Genomic DNA, 15,412 nt, shown 5'->3' with positions numbered 1-15,412 from the left:
TAGGGCCAGAAGGAGGCTGAAAGGGAGAAGGTCACAGGCCCTTGCTCCCTGATGCCTGTGAGGTGGATTCGCTCCTGTCAGATCAGAGGACAACTTCAGCTGTCTACTCCATTCTGTATTCCTGGGTGTGTTTCCTCAGTTTATATCGGAATAAATCCCTATTATCTACTAAATAGGCTCACGTGGATTGATCTTAATAGGATGTATCTCATTTCCCTCCCTCCTCTTTCCCTCTCTTCCCTCCCACTCACTCCTGAGTCATAAATTGAGCAACTTTGCTTGGCTTCACACTCCACCGCCACCGTGAGGTTCTTCCCCATCATCACTGATTCACAGTGAGCCCATCATGGACCAGAACCTCTAAGAACATAAACCCAAAGCAATCTTTCTTCCTCTTCAGTTCTCATCTCAGACGTTTGTCACAGAGACAAAAGTCTAACACCATATAAATCTATTAATACTTGTCAAGGATTCACCACCCTGGTTCCCAGGGACTATCAAGGTCCCTTACCTTCACTCCGCCCTCCATTTTGGAAAAAAATCAATAGATTTCTTACTAGGCACTGGCCTAAAATCTCAGCATGAAGGAGGAGGAAGCAGGAAGATTACAACAGTTTCAAGTCCAGCCTGGATTACATATATGATAAGAACTTAGCTAGCCTGGGCTACCTGGTAAGATTCTGTCTCAAATCATAATAATAATAATAACAATAATAATAATAAATAGCTATGGTATCTTTTACATTTTGCCCAAGATAAATCTAATCCTAATAGCCAGTGTTTATTGAGCAGCTACTGGGAATTGAATGTATCTAATCTACTTTCCATGTCTATCTGAAAAGTGGGACTGTGACTCCTCCCCCTCTCCATTTTGCTGCGGAAGAAATTACAGTGCAGAGGGAGTAAAGTGCCCGGGTTTGCACAGCTAAAAAGCAGAAGAGCAAAGCTCCACTGCAAGGCTTGTGTGGGGAAGCCCATGATCTGCCTTCACACCAGCCAGAATGGCAGGGAGAGTGCCTGAGATTCCAAAGTAGATACCGACATCATCAATTCAAGAAGGAACCAGTTTGGGCCCGTGAATTAGACAGTGCAGATAACTCAATGAGAGTGTTTCAGGAAGTTAAGGAGGTTTGAAGCACATGATTTGGGGGTGAGAGAAGGGAGACTCACATATATACATGTGTGTGTAGCATGTGCAGGCACAGAGAGAGAGAGAGAGAGAGAGAGAGAGAGAGAGAGAGAGAGAGAAACACTTTGTGTGTGGGCTCCTTCCCAGTAGATTGCCTTTTAGAACAGCAAGGACTTCATCTTGCCTAATTACCTTGCCACCACCTTGAGCTACAATGGTGCCCCGGTCCTTTGGGTTGTCACAAAGTGCCAGGAACACCCTGCAGAGCCAATGACAAGGGAGAATGAATATTCACTGTTCCTGTACAGCATTCCCAGGAATCACACACACACAGCCAGTCGGAGCCAGGAACCCCCAGCACAACAGTGGAAGCCTGGAAAGGTAGACCGTGTACCCTTGATGGAGTGAGCCACCTTTAAAGACACTGTCATGCACATAAGTGGTGGGGGAGGAAATAAGACCAAGTAAAACTTCAAAGAGCCATCCTATTCCTGTTTCTGGAGACAGCCAACAGCTCCCTGCTACCCCAATCCAGAAACTCTCCCTGTCTATCCCCATCGTCTGGCCCTGATCCCATGTAATACCACCACCACCGGTAACACCCCAGACATACCACAGGAGAAACCAAACTCTACTCTTTTGGAGGAAGGAGGAGCCTAGAAGGGAGAGGGGGTAAGAGGAGGTGGGAAGAGAACATGAGGGAACAGGATGGTCAAGTTGGGGGAGGGACAGAGAGGGAGAGCAAGAAAAGAGATATCTTGATAGAGGGAGCCGTTATGGGGTTAGGGAGAAATCTAGTGCTAGGGAAATCCCCAGGAATCCACAAGGACGACCCCAGCTAAGACTCCTAGAAATAGTGGAGAGGGAGCCTGAACTGGCCTTCCCCTGTAATCAGATAGGTGACTACCCTAATTGTCATCAGAGAGCCTCATCCAGTGACTAATGGAAGCAGATGCAGAGATCCCCAGCTAAGCACTAGGCAGAGCTCCTGGAGTCCAGTCGAAGAGAGGGAGGAGGGATTGTATGTGCAGGGGCGTCAAGATCATGATGAGGAAACCCACAAACAGCTGACTGAGCTAGTGGGAGCTTATTGACTCTGGACTGACAGCTGGGGAATCTGCATGGGACCGAACTAGGCCCTCTGAATGTGGGTGACAGTTGTGTGGCTTGGGCAGTTTGTGGGGCCACTGGCAGTGGGACCAGAATTTATTCCTAGTCCATCAACTGGCTTTTTGGAGCCCATTCCCTGTGGAGGGATACCTTACTTTGCCTAGATACAAGGGGGAAGGGCTTGATCTGCCTCAACTTGATATGCCAGACTTTGTTGACTCCCATGAGAGGCCTTACCCTCTGAGGAGTGGATGGGGGTGGGAGGGGCCGGGAACTGTGGTTAGTATGTAAAATAAAAAAAAAAAAAATCAGCCAGGCAGTGGTAGCACACACCTTTAATCCCATTACTTGTGAGGCAGAGGCAGGCAAAGGGAACACTCCTCCACTGTTGGTGGGAGTGCAAACTTGTACAACCACTGTGGAAATCAGTATGGCAGTTTCTCAGAAAATTGGGAATCCATCTACCTCAAGACCCAGCCATACCACTCTTGGGCATATACCCAAGGAATGCTCAATCATACCACAAAGATATATGCTCAACTATGTTCATAGCAGCATTATTCATAATAGCCAGAACCTGGAAACAACCTAGATGCCCCTCAACTGAAGAATGGATTAAGAAAATGTGGTACATATACACAATGGAGTACTACTCAGCAGAGAAAAACAATGACAGCATGAAATTTGCAGGCAAATGGATGGAACTAGAAAATATCCTGAGTGAGGTAACCCAAACTCAGAAAGACAAACATGGTATGTACTCACTCATAAGTGGATACTAGATATAAAGCAAAGAACAATCAGACTGCAACCCGCAGAACCAGGGAGGCTATATAGCAGGGGGGACCTTTGGTTTTACTCAACCACTGGGCAAGCTTCAGTGAAACATTTCACTATAAAGATAAGAATTTGTACTGTATCAAGCTGATAATAGAAATAAAATAAAATAATAATGAAAAAAATAAAATGTTTCTCTACCATTAAAAAAAAAAATCAGCCAGGCAGTGGTGGCACACACCTTTAATCCCATTACTCGGGAGGCAGAGGCAGGCGGATCTCTGTGAGTTCAAGGCCAACCGGGTCTACACAGTGAGTTCCAGGACAGCTAAGGCTGCTACACAGAAAAAATCCTGTCTCAAAAAAAAACAAAAAATAAAAAAAAAAACCCTCCTCCTTCTCTTTGACTGAACTCCAGGAGCTCTGCCCAGTGTTTAGGGGCAGATCTCTGCATATGCTTCCATCAGTTATTGAATGATGGTTCTATGATGATAATTAGGGTAGTCACCAATCTGATTACAGGGGAAGGCCAGTTCAGGCATGGATGTCGCTAGAAAGGGGAAGTAGATAAGATCTCCAAACCCTACTCTTTATCCCTCCATCCCTGCTGCCTTTGCACATGCTGTTCCCTCTTTCCTGGAGCCCTTCCCTTCCCTGCACTTGGCTGGCTCCCTTTCTTGCTTCAGGACTCTGTTGAATTATCACCTCTACCAGGAGGCCTTCCTGGATGTCCATCCACTTACCTTCTAGCTGGGTGACTGGGACCTCTTGCCTGGACTCCAGCCAGTCCTCTGTGCTTCCCTGTCATGGCATTTACCACTGTGCTGTGACTGAGATCTGCCTGCCTCCTCTCTAGGCTACCCTTCATCTCTGAGGAAAAGGTAACTAAAAGGGACAGTGGTCACCTCCTAATACAAATTTTCAACCTCGGTGGCCCACCTTATCATGTTTCTTCCCCATGTTCTCTAAGCCCATGCTTAGTCTCCACCATTCTAATCCCTCCATCCAGCTCCCGCCTCCCAGTCTCCACAGCCCGCCCTGTTTGCACCTGGCCAGCAGCTCCTTGGTCTGGTCTGTGAGGATCGCGCTGTCCGCCTTCACCATGCAGGCCAGGGCAGAGATGACACCTGCCTTCAGGAGCCGTTTCACCCGCATGTCTACGAAGTCCTTCTTGTCCTGGAGGGGACAAAAGGGTGGACATGGGGAAGGGACCAGTGATCAGGCAGCCCCAGGTTGAGTCATTATGACAGATCATCATCAGAGTGGGGAGTGGACCGGAGCGGGGCATGGTGCATAATCTCTGGAAATGTGCTGAGAGCTCACACACAGCCATGGGGCATGTATGTGTGCCACATCCCCGTCTGGAAGAAACACAACCCAGTGGTAAGAGCCGTGGAGGACTAGGGATGCAGCTCAGTGGTAGAGCACCTGCCTAGCAGGCAGGAGGCACTGAATCCAAACCCTTGCATCACAAAGAAATGAAACAGTTGAGAGAATGAGATGGCGACATGAATATGCTCCCAATGTCTGGCACAAAGCGACACTCACATTCTGATTGTAACTATAGAGGAGACAAAAAAAAAAAAGAAAAACTTCCTGTGGGTAACACAAGAAACTGCCTGCAGTAGTCCTGTGGAAATGATGTCTCCTTGTAGCTAAGTTCTCCTCTTTACTGTCCACCACTCCACTTTGTAACACAGGTATGACTTTTATCATTTTCTAAAATCCAAATGCTCTCACTAGCTGGTAGCGTTTTTCCATAGTCACCCCTACACAAATGACATACAAGCATATCCTCGTGTAGAAGTCATCACCATACATACCCTTGTGTTAGGGGCCTTGACATTTGCACTCTTAGAAACCTGTGTTCCTCTTCCGTTCCTACTCAGCACTCATATCCCTAAGTCCAGCTATCCCAGAAAATCACATGTTTATGATTTGGAAGCATGAAATGAAACACAAGTATCCATGAAATCAGCAACAAATGTTGCAAAATGTTCATCTGGCTCTGTTTCATCAGATTACAAAATTGTCATCCATCCATTACCCCCTCCCTCCCCCCCCCCCCCGCCCCCTGCAGAAAATTAAAAGGCAGGAATCATGAGTGCCACCTAGTGGAAAAATCTACTATTGTCATTGTCAAACCGCACAACACATCCCACACCACGTTCCTGGAGGTCTGACTACACAGCTCTTCCCCTGAGCTGCCCTGTACCCACCTTGGGGTGCTCCTCTGGTACGTGTTGCTTGGAGAATTTGGCCAGCTGCACCAGCTCAGGGACGACCTCCTTGACATCATAGCTGTTGGTACAGTTTACCAGGGTGTTGGCCACTGAGTACAGGATGGTCTTGTCACTAGTCTGGAGGTCCCCGGATTAGGAAAAAAACAGAAAAGAGTCATTTAGTGTATATGAGTGGAAGCCTCTGGGCTGATCCCAGTGGATCCCCTCCCATACTTCCAGAAGAGCCCGGGGAACCATCTGGGCTCCCTCAGGATCTCACTGCCAAAGGGTCACAGGCAGACATGTCCTGACATCTGGACAGGACAGAGTCATGAGTCCACCTTCAATCAGGTAGATGAGGGCCATGCAATGAAAGAGCCAATCCAGCTTCACCAGGGAGGCTGGAGCCTGGGTGAGCCCACAGCCAGCTGAGCCCCGAGGGCCAGGGCCAGGCACCCTTTCCTGAGATTGGAGATCGGGACCACTCTTGCCTTGGCCAGCTCAAACATGGCCTGCAGAGCAGGGATGTCCTGGACAAAGTCGTCCTTCACATCAGCATCCAGCGTGAGGTAGGCCAGGCCTTCCACCGCCCAGCGCCGCGTCCGGGTGTCGATGGCGGTGTTGCACAGCCACCTAGAGAGGTAGAGAGGTGGAGAAACCGCCGGAGGAGCCGGGGCTCTGGCCAAGAGTGACTCAGGCTCGGGAGAGCAGGTGGTCTGTGAAGGGGTCCTTCCTCACCCGACGTCACTGAAGCCCACCCTAGAAACCCCCCATAGAGGCCCATGAGGAAGCAGAGGGTCCAGCCTCTTACTTTCGACACTGCTTGGCCAGCTTCTCCGTTGACCCTTCAGCAAACTGTCTGAGGCCATAGTCTGAGCCCCCAGCTGAGCCAAGTTTACAGAGGCCCTGTGGAGACGGGATACGGAAGGATCAGCAACACTGAGGCCTGAGTCAGGCCCTGTAGCCCCGTGGTCAACACTTGTCCCCTTTTCTCTACCCGGATACACCTCTGTGCCCTTCCACCTCTTCTGAGATGCCCCACCCAATGCCCCATGTTAGGGAGGATGCTCACTATTTTGATCTCAGAGATGTTTTGAAAACTCAGCACACTAAATATCTGCAGCCGCTGTGAGAAACCTCGAGACAGCATGAGATGACAAAGAAGTCACATCACATGGACAACAAATTCACACGGGGGGGGGGGGGGGCGGGGGGAGAGACACGGACCCTTGTCAGGAAAAAAACAATGTCTTCCGGAGCAGAAAAGCCATCATGCCCATGGCAAAAAAAGTTTCTAAAAAAAATGACATGAGAGCCGGGCATAGAGACATATACCTTTAATCACAGCACACAGGAGTCAGAAGCAGGTGGATCTCTGTGAGTTATGGGCCAGCCTAGTCTACATATTGAGTTCCAGGCCAGTCAAGGCTACACAGGGAGACCCTGTCCCAAAAACTAACAAACAAAATTGACTGACAATGAGGGGCTAGGGAGATGACTCATTGAGTGAAGAACTTCCCCCCGCAAGCATGAGGACCCGGGTTCAGATCCCCAAAACACATGTGAAGCTGGACATAGCACAGGCCTATATACTAAGTGCTCCTTCAGTGAGGTGGGAAGCAGGAACGGGAGAAGTACATGGGCCAATCAGCCTGGTTATGCAATGGCAAGCAATTACAGACCCTGTCTCAAACAAGGTAAAAAAAAAAAAAAGGAAGGATCAATATCCAGGGTGTCCATTAATGTCCACACATGTGCCATGGCATGTATACACACAGAGAGAGAGACAGAGACAGAGACAGAGACAGAGAGAGAGATTTAAAAATTATATGATCCATACATAGTAGTAGTACAGACCTATAATCCTAGCCCATAGGGAGCAGGAGAATCATGAGTTGAAGGCCAGGCTGGCGTACATAGTATCTTTGAGACCAGCCTGGGATCCATAGCAAGACTAAATAAAAATAAATAAAAAGACTAAAAAGTCTGGAGCTATAGCCTGTAACTCCAGCACTCGAGAAGGTTAGGCAGGAGAATTGCAAGTTCAAGGTTGGCTTGGGACACATTACCCCAATAACAGTGAGCTAGAACCTATCTTTAAAAAAAAAATCAATGTGAATTAAGATCCAGGTGAATGAATCAAATCTTCTCTGTAATTTTTTATGAGGCAAAGAAAAGAGAATGAAAATAATTCAGTAACGTGAAAATAGTAGAAATTAAAAACCTAATTCTAGCCGGGCGGTGGTGGCGCACGCCTTTAATCCCAGCACTCGGGAGGCAGAGCCAGGCGGATCTCTGTGAGTTCGAGGCCAGCCTGGGCTACCAAGTGAGTTCCAGGAAAGGCGCAAAGCTACACAGAGAAACCCTGTCTCGAAAAAAAAACTGAAAAAAAAAAAACAAAAAACCTAATTCTTCTACATGCCACGGCTGAAGGAAATGAATTTGTTGGTGTCCGCTCTGAAAGTACTTCCTGGATGGTATCTGTGTTTGGCTCTTCACAGTACAGAGGGTAATTTCCTAGTGCTAAATGCAGGGCCATCCTCCTACCTCTCTCTTCCCACAACCCTGCCTTTCACTCTGTCTGTGGGGGCACATGGATGGGCCTGCCTGAGGGGTCCCTAGTACGTAACCCCTTGGCCTGGCTGGCTTTATATCAACTTCACGTAAGCTAGAGTTATCAGAGAGGAAGGAGCCTCAGTTGAGAAAATTCCTTCACAAAATCCAGTTATAAGGTAGGTATTTTCTTAATCAGTGATCAGTGGGAGAGGGCCCAGCTCATTGTGGGTGGTGCCATTCCTGGGCTGCTGGTCCTGGGTTCTGTAAGAAAGCAGGCTGAGCAAGCCACGAGGATCAAGCCAGTAAGCAGCACCTCTCCATGGCCTCTGCATCAACTCCTGCCTCCAGGTTCCTGCCCTGTTTAAGTTCCTGTCCGGACTTCCTTCAATGATGAACAGTGACCTGGAAGTGTAAGCTGATTAAACCCTTTCCTCCCCAACTTGCTTTTCAGTCATGGTGTTTCACCACAGCAACAGTAACCCTAACTAAGACACCTCCCCCCACCTCAAGGATGGGGGCCATGTCTCATTCATCCTGGTGACCCTGACACTCTGCACCCAGGCCGCTCACCACCAGCGTGCGGATCTTGATCTTCTCGTTCTTCGTGGTCTTGTAGATCTGCTTGAGAAGCGACACGCCATTGGTGATGATGAAGGTGGCCCGGCTGAGCTTAGTGGAGGCGTGGATGAGAGCCTCCACGGCCACCAGCTGGTCTGCCTCACGCTCCGAGCCACACAGCGCCACCATCATCTCCATCACACCCTTCATGCCCAGCAGCTGATTGCCCAGGTCAAAGGGCCCCTGCAAGATCCCTGACACTGTCTGGATGGCATTCACATTCTTGTCCATGTCCTGGGGATCAAACTTGCTCCTGAAACACAGGACAAAGGTGGTCAAGAGAATCAGCCCAAAGGGGTGGAAAGAGTAGGACATGGGGGGAGGATTTGAATTTGCCTCCACCCCTGAGCTGTGTGACATTGGGCAATTCACCGAACCTTTCTGAGTCTCAGCTTTTTGGTCTATAAATAGAGACTGTCGTACTGTTATTTCTTAAGGACACATGGCATCACAGCTGATCACAGGGTATGTCCCCCTGGCAGCACACTCTGTGACCTCCAAGAAGTTGAATTATTGGGCACAGAAGGAAGCAGCATTGAGGGGGGCATTGGCCTGCAATGCAGTCACCCCAAAGTTTCTCCCCTGAAGAGTTTTGAGCTGGAGCACCCGAAAAACAGTCATTTCAAATTGAGGTGAGTGACAAGTCATTAGATGCTGGTTCCACAGGGAAAAGTGAGATAGCCCCCGCTGCTGAGGCAAGGACCAATGAGAGACCACAGCTCATTGCTATCAGCCAACAGCTCCAGCCTTCTCAACCTAGAAGGACGGAACACAGCCACAGCCATAGGCCAGCCCAGTGCAGCACCTGACAAGCTGCCCCTGTCAAGTGAAGGTGCAGAATGCAATTTGGGATCCCATGAGATGAAACAGTGGGGGAGCACCCAAAAGCAGGAGAGGAATCACCAGATGCCGGGAAGGGGTCTGGCAAAGAGCAGACTCATTTCGTGTTTTCACAGCAAAGACAAACAAGGACATAAATGGGGGCCAGGATGCACACAGGGCCCCAGAATTAAAAACGCAGCATCAGCCGATACATCCTACAGACACAGGTGTGAGCAGAGTGGCCTCCTGACACTGGCCTTACCCCAGTAGTCCCAGCTGATCAACAAGCTGCCTTCCACTGAGCTCAGGGATATGGACCAATCAGGACCGAACACTCTACCAGCATGAATTCCTCATGTACAGGGGGGACCTACATGGGAACTTTGGAGTGCAATTTGTTCTGTATCTGCTAGCCCTTTACTTTGTTTAGGGAGCCACCTCCTGACCAAGGCTCGGTCAGAGCTTCATCTCCCATTTAGCTGGACCTTACATCACAATAAAAAAGTTTTGCCTGTAGCCCTCTAGGTCCAAATTTCTTTTTTCTTTTTTTTTCAAGACAGGGTTTCTTTGTGTAGTTTTGGAGATTATCCTGGACCTCGTTCTGTAGACCAGGCTGGCCTCGAACTCACAGGGATCCTCCTGCCTCTACCTCCCGAGTGCTGGGATTAAAGGCGTGTACCACCACCACCCAGCTCCAGATTTCTTTCTAAGGATTATGGAACCAAGACTCAAGCTCCAAGGACAGGGGGACTCTTGGGGTGAGCAGGACCGGCTGAAGCTCAGGCAGGTAAGCAAGAACCACAAGGAGCTTTAAGAGCCAGGGTCAGGGTTAGTAGGAACACAGGACTGAGAGGAAGCTGGCATGCCTAAGATCTCAGGGTAGCTCTTCATTTGCAGTTGAAAAAATAAATACACAGGTGAGAGCAGTGTATGGATTTGCCAAGGATGGCAGCTCACACCTTTCATCCCAGCACTCAGGAGACAGACACTTGAGCTCTGTGAGTTATAAGAGGCCAGCCTGATCTACATAGAGAGTTCTAGGCCAGTAGGAGCTACATAGTAAGACCTTTTCTAAAAAAAAAAAAAAAAAACAGATGTATGAGTTTGTCCTACAAAATCTGAACTATCTCTTCCCTGGCCCCTTACAAAAATAGTACGCCATCCTAGAAAGAGAGAAAGAACAGAGAATAAAGGTGTTGTCTTTGTCCACCTAGGACCCATCCAGGGTGAACCTTCCTAAGCCACACCCCAGGCTTTGAGGCATGGGTAGCGTCCCAGAAATCTGGACCATGTACAGATTGGAGAATCCTTGGAATTAATTGTCAAACAGCTGCATCTGCATGCAGATGATGGGGTGGTCGACATGGGGGCAACTGCAGTTCTTCACCAGCAGCCAGGACCGGTGCACTGCCATGTCAGTGCAGCCTCCCAGAGATATCTTCTAACCCCAGTCAAGCCATCAAGCCATCGGATGGCTGCGGCCCAGGCCAACGTGACTGTGACTTGATAGGAGACTCCAAGCCAGCTGAACAGGTCCCCAGTACCCACCCTACTGAGGGGTAATAGAGTACTATTATTTCTGTAAGTTACTGAAGGTTGGGGTGAGCGACCATAAATGGCTAACGCCTTCGGGGAACTCACGTGATGTACTCCTCACAGATCTTGCGGAAGTGGTCGCGCTCTGGGTCACAGCGCAGGTCATCGTAGAGCTTGTTGATGAGGATGGAGGCCAGCATACGGGTGTTGTCAGTCAGAGGCAGGCAGGAGGGCAGATCTGGAACCTGCCCCACCACCTTCAGGATCTTCCTCAAGCCTAAGGGGTGGTAGCAACAAGAGTAAGATTCCTGAGGGTCTCTGTCCCCCTCAAAAATGTCTCATTGCTGGCTCCCGACCAGCTATGGCTTCAGACACAGTACATGGCCTCTCCAGAGTTCAGGAGGACACTGGAGAGGGGACAAGAGGCCCTAGCCTTTCATCTGAGTCTGCACCTGTGGGACAATCCACCTGCTGCATGGCCCTTATTTCCACCATACTTAAACTCAACTCTAGTTCATCTCAGAGGTCTAGACCAGCGCTGCTGTTTCTGGATTGTGTATGAACTTCCTTATATACGACTTCATATCATATTATCTTTTCCTTGGACCTCAGTTTCTTCATTTACAAAGGTGAAAAAGTAGAACCTATTTTACAGACTTGAGGACTCTGTCAGCTAATGTACAGAAATGGCCTACCACCCATCCAGAGGCCGGATCACTCTGCAAATGTCTATCATCTCTTTGTTAATTATTATCATTATCTCTTCCCACTTTCTTATTGAAGAACCTTCAGTGGCTTCCTCCACCAGACTAAATTCAAGATCCACACGTTTGTTGAATGAATAGATTAATCACCGAGCGCCCTATCTGTCCTACCTTCATCACAGTGTGGAAAATGAGCGTGTAAACCTGGCAGGAAGGGTCTACCGGTACTGAACGCTAGTGATGCAAATGAGGTAACTGGAGATGAAGACAGAGCTCAATGACAGAGGGTGCTTCCCTAGCATGGGAAAGGCCCTGATTTGACTCCGATGTCCCCAAACGGTGACGGGTAGACCGTTCCAAGCATTTCCTTAGTGCCAAGGGGCTTGTGCATGTTCCTGAGCTGAGCTTAACAACCACCCTACTTCTTAGCAATCAGTTCCATCTTTCAGACTTGGAGAAGGCAAGGATGCCACTCATGATCTTGTAGTCAGCCAAGTGACACACAGAGAGGACACCTTCCCAGGATGTCCATATTAACTGTCACACCATGAAGCCTCTGGGACATCCAATGTCAGAGGTAGCTTGGAGGTGGAGAGCTACCAGTGACATCAATCAGAGGAAGGAAGAAGCATTGAGGCAAATGCAGGAGGTGGGGGGCTCTGGGTGCTGGGAGGGAACTGAAAGTGATTGACAGCATATTCTGGATATATTTTACCATTTTAAGGAAAACCTCCACTTCCTACAACTCAGCTCTGACACTACCAGGGGTTGGCACAGACCCCTCAGACTGAGTGCTCAGTCCCATGAGATGGCCTCCACTGCAGGCCCAAGGGCTGGGTCCCAGCTTTCCCTGATCCTCTGCCCAATATGCCTACAAACAGAGGACCTTGGGATCACCTTGTCAGGTCAATAATGTGTGAGAACGGCTCGTCATGGAACTCAGGAGAACAGTTTACCTGCGAGGCCATCAGTTCTGACCCTTCTCAGTTAGGGGTAGGTTTGCATTTTGCTTTGTTGAAATAGAGGCTTCATGATGTAGACAGGATTAATTGTCACTATCTGTTAGCGATTACCTCAGTCTCTGGCTCCCTCCCTTCCCCCGAGGTCAGAACTTGGGGTGGAGGATACAGATGGGCAGAGTAGAAAGTCTCCAGTCTCTAACCACATGGCTCGCTTCCCTGAAACCTCCTTTTGCTCCTTCCAGACACCCCACAGGCACCCCATCCACTAGTCTGACCAGTGTCTAAAAGATGCTTAGTGAAAATCACGACGGTTTTGTGAATTACGTGCCAGGAGGGTGCAGAGAGCAGACACGTATTTCTTATTACATCACAAACTCTCTCTCTCTCTCTCTCTCTCTCTCTCTCTCTCTCTCTCTCTCTCTCTCTCTCTCTCTCACACACACACACACACACACACACACACACACACACACACTAGGGTTCACTAAGGTAGGGCCTGGTGAGCCAACCCAGACACTGCAGCCTGGCTCTGGCTCGCAAAGACCTCCCCAGAATGCACCTGCTCCACCCCCTATCCCTAAATTCTCCTCTTACTTTTCCCTTCCATCCTGCCTATGGGCCCCTGTTGCTTCTCTTTTGTTAGATGACTCAGGGCCTCCCCCTGGTCAGTCTTTGCCTCTTCCCTAAGCCAGGAGCTTCCTTCAGGTTCGATCCCTTCACAGCACCCTCCTTGGCCCTGTCTCAGGCTATAGCTCTGTACTGGCCTATCAGGGTTTCTAAATCCACTTTGTTCTCCTCTGAGTGCTAGTCAGTTCAGTGCCTTCCAACCATGGAAGAGAATAAAAAAATGTTTTTCCCCACCTACTCCATCCCATAAACCACGTACTTGGTCCTAGGGCAGAGAAGGGATCACTGTTGCTGCTCAGCTTTCAGAATATATGCAGAGACCAGCTGGGGTAGGGGAGCACGGCAACTGTCCTTAGACACTAGGGTCTAGTGTTAAAACGGAAGTAGTTGCATGTGCACTGTGTTGGGTGGGCATGTGGGGAGCACAATATCTAAAGGAAGTTGACTTGAGCCTTTTAGAACAAGTTGTAGGCTATCTGTCATAAAAACCTGTGGGAGAATTAATCACAGCAGATTCTAAAGCCACGGATGTCTTTCCTGCACAGACAGAGTTGATTCAGGATCCAACTCACGCTTGCACTTAGTGACTATCTGCTAGAGCATTTCCACTTTGCTTGCTATAAAAATACATGTGACGTCATCTTCTCCCCTTCGGAAGACCTGCTCAGGATTTTACTAATCATGAGACTTCAGGCATGTCACCTCATGGTTGGTAGAGTCCTGTTTGTTACAAGCACTTAACCCTGTCTTTTAGGTGGCTCTACCCAATGTTTTGGGGTGTTAACTCTTGCCCTTAATTCAGAGCCTTAACCGCTTCAACAGCCCCTGGGGGATCCTAATACACCCATGCCTGCCGCCTCCTCTAGTTGGGACTGAATAAACTCTCCAGACAACAACCTCCCTCTTCTTCTCTCTACACAGAGACAAGTGTCCTGAGCCTACCCTAATGGTGTGACTAAACCTCAAGTCCCTCCGTCCCCCACCTCACCGTTATCTACGACATAGATGGTGCGTGAGTTGTCATGAATGGACAGGTCCTTCCTGGGGACGTTCTTATTGAGCAGATTCAGTGCCTGGTCTCTGCCTTGCCCGGCTACCTTCTTACTGACCAGCATGTCCAGCAGGTGGCTGGTGATCTGCTTCAGGTCCTTCTTGGTGTCTGAAGAACAAAGGAAAAGAGCGAGTAGAGACAATAGAAAATTTCACATAGAGAGGATCAAGAACGGCAGAAACTTCCAGAAGGATTCTGGAAGGACGGAACCCACTGTTTTCTGAGTGTTACAGTTTGAATCTGAAACATCCTCCTGACAGGCTCCTATGTGGAATGCCTGTCAGCTGATGGTGCGGTTTGGAGGGGTTCTGGAAACTGGAGGAGGTGGAGTCCGATTGAAGGAAGGCAGTCACTTGGGGCAGACCCTTGAGAGCTGTTTCTTGACCCAGGTGGTGCCTCCCATCTCTCTCCTACCTTCTCTTCCTCCTCCTCCTCCTCTTCTTCCTCTTCCCTCACTTCCCCTCTTCCTGTCCTCTCCCTTCCTCTTCCTGTAAACCATGAGGAGGCCTCCTCCTACGCCTATTCCCACAGCATGATGCCTGGTGCTCTTCCAAGTGCATGACACCAAGCAACCATGCCATAAATCTTCTGAGCATGTGAGCAAAATAGATCCTTCCTTAAGCCGTTGCCCGATGTTAGGCTCTTGGTCATGCAAAAGTAACTGGTACACTGAGCATGGGAATTTCCCAAGACAGTGCTGCTCATCTCACACTCCTCTGCACAAAAGCAAAGACATCCCTAAGTAGCATCCTCAAGGGTCACTCTGGCCATGGAATATTGTCTCCTCCAACATCCCCTTTGTCTTCAAACAGTTCTTACTCTTGGAAAGCCCCTTACTGCCCGGCAATGACTGGCAGGGATCCAGGGACAGTTTGTATGGTTTCAATTAACTTTTTTTTCTTTCTTTCTTTCTTTTTTTTTTTTTTTGTTGTTGTTGTTTTTTTCAAGACAGAGTTTCTCTGAGTAGCCCTGGCTGTTCTGGAACTTTCTCTGTAGATCAGTCAGGCCTGGAACTCAGAGATTCACCTGCCTCTGCCTCCTGAGTGCTAGGATTAAACGTGTGCACCACCACCACCCTGCTAATCAACTTTTTTTTTTTTTTAAAGATACCTTCCAGGGGGCTGGCATTAAGAGAACTGAATGCTCTTAAAGAGGAACCTGGAGTTCGATTCCCAGCACCAACATAATGACTCACAACTATCTGTAACTCTAGTTCCAGGGGATCCAATGCCCTCTTCTGACTTCCACAGGCACCAGGCACACACATGGCACACATACATACATGTAGTCAAAGCATC

General features: G+C 48.9%; 1 protein-coding gene across 1 annotated transcript in view; it reads right to left on the bottom strand.

Moving 5' to 3' along the window:
• Unc45b (unc-45 myosin chaperone B) overlaps positions 1-15,412 on the bottom strand; it is a 28,934-nt gene that overhangs the window by 7,746 nt on the left and 5,776 nt on the right. The window contains exons 6-13 of the mRNA XM_059270681.1: positions 14,052-14,222; positions 10,876-11,047; positions 8,365-8,665; positions 6,050-6,144; positions 5,730-5,871; positions 5,236-5,376; positions 4,065-4,192; positions 1,322-1,388 (exon numbers count right to left, since the gene is read on the bottom strand). Of these exons, the coding sequence (XP_059126664.1) occupies positions 1,322-1,388; positions 4,065-4,192; positions 5,236-5,376; positions 5,730-5,871; positions 6,050-6,144; positions 8,365-8,665; positions 10,876-11,047; positions 14,052-14,222 (1,217 nt within the window). The remainder of the gene's footprint in view (positions 1-1,321; positions 1,389-4,064; positions 4,193-5,235; positions 5,377-5,729; positions 5,872-6,049; positions 6,145-8,364; positions 8,666-10,875; positions 11,048-14,051; positions 14,223-15,412) is intronic.

This window comes from Peromyscus eremicus, chromosome 8a (assembly GCF_949786415.1).
Source record: "Peromyscus eremicus chromosome 8a, PerEre_H2_v1, whole genome shotgun sequence".
Lineage (NCBI taxonomy): Eukaryota > Metazoa > Chordata > Mammalia > Rodentia > Cricetidae > Peromyscus > Peromyscus eremicus.
Note: the sequence above shows the minus strand (reverse complement) of the source record. Positions and strands in the feature narration are given on the sequence as shown.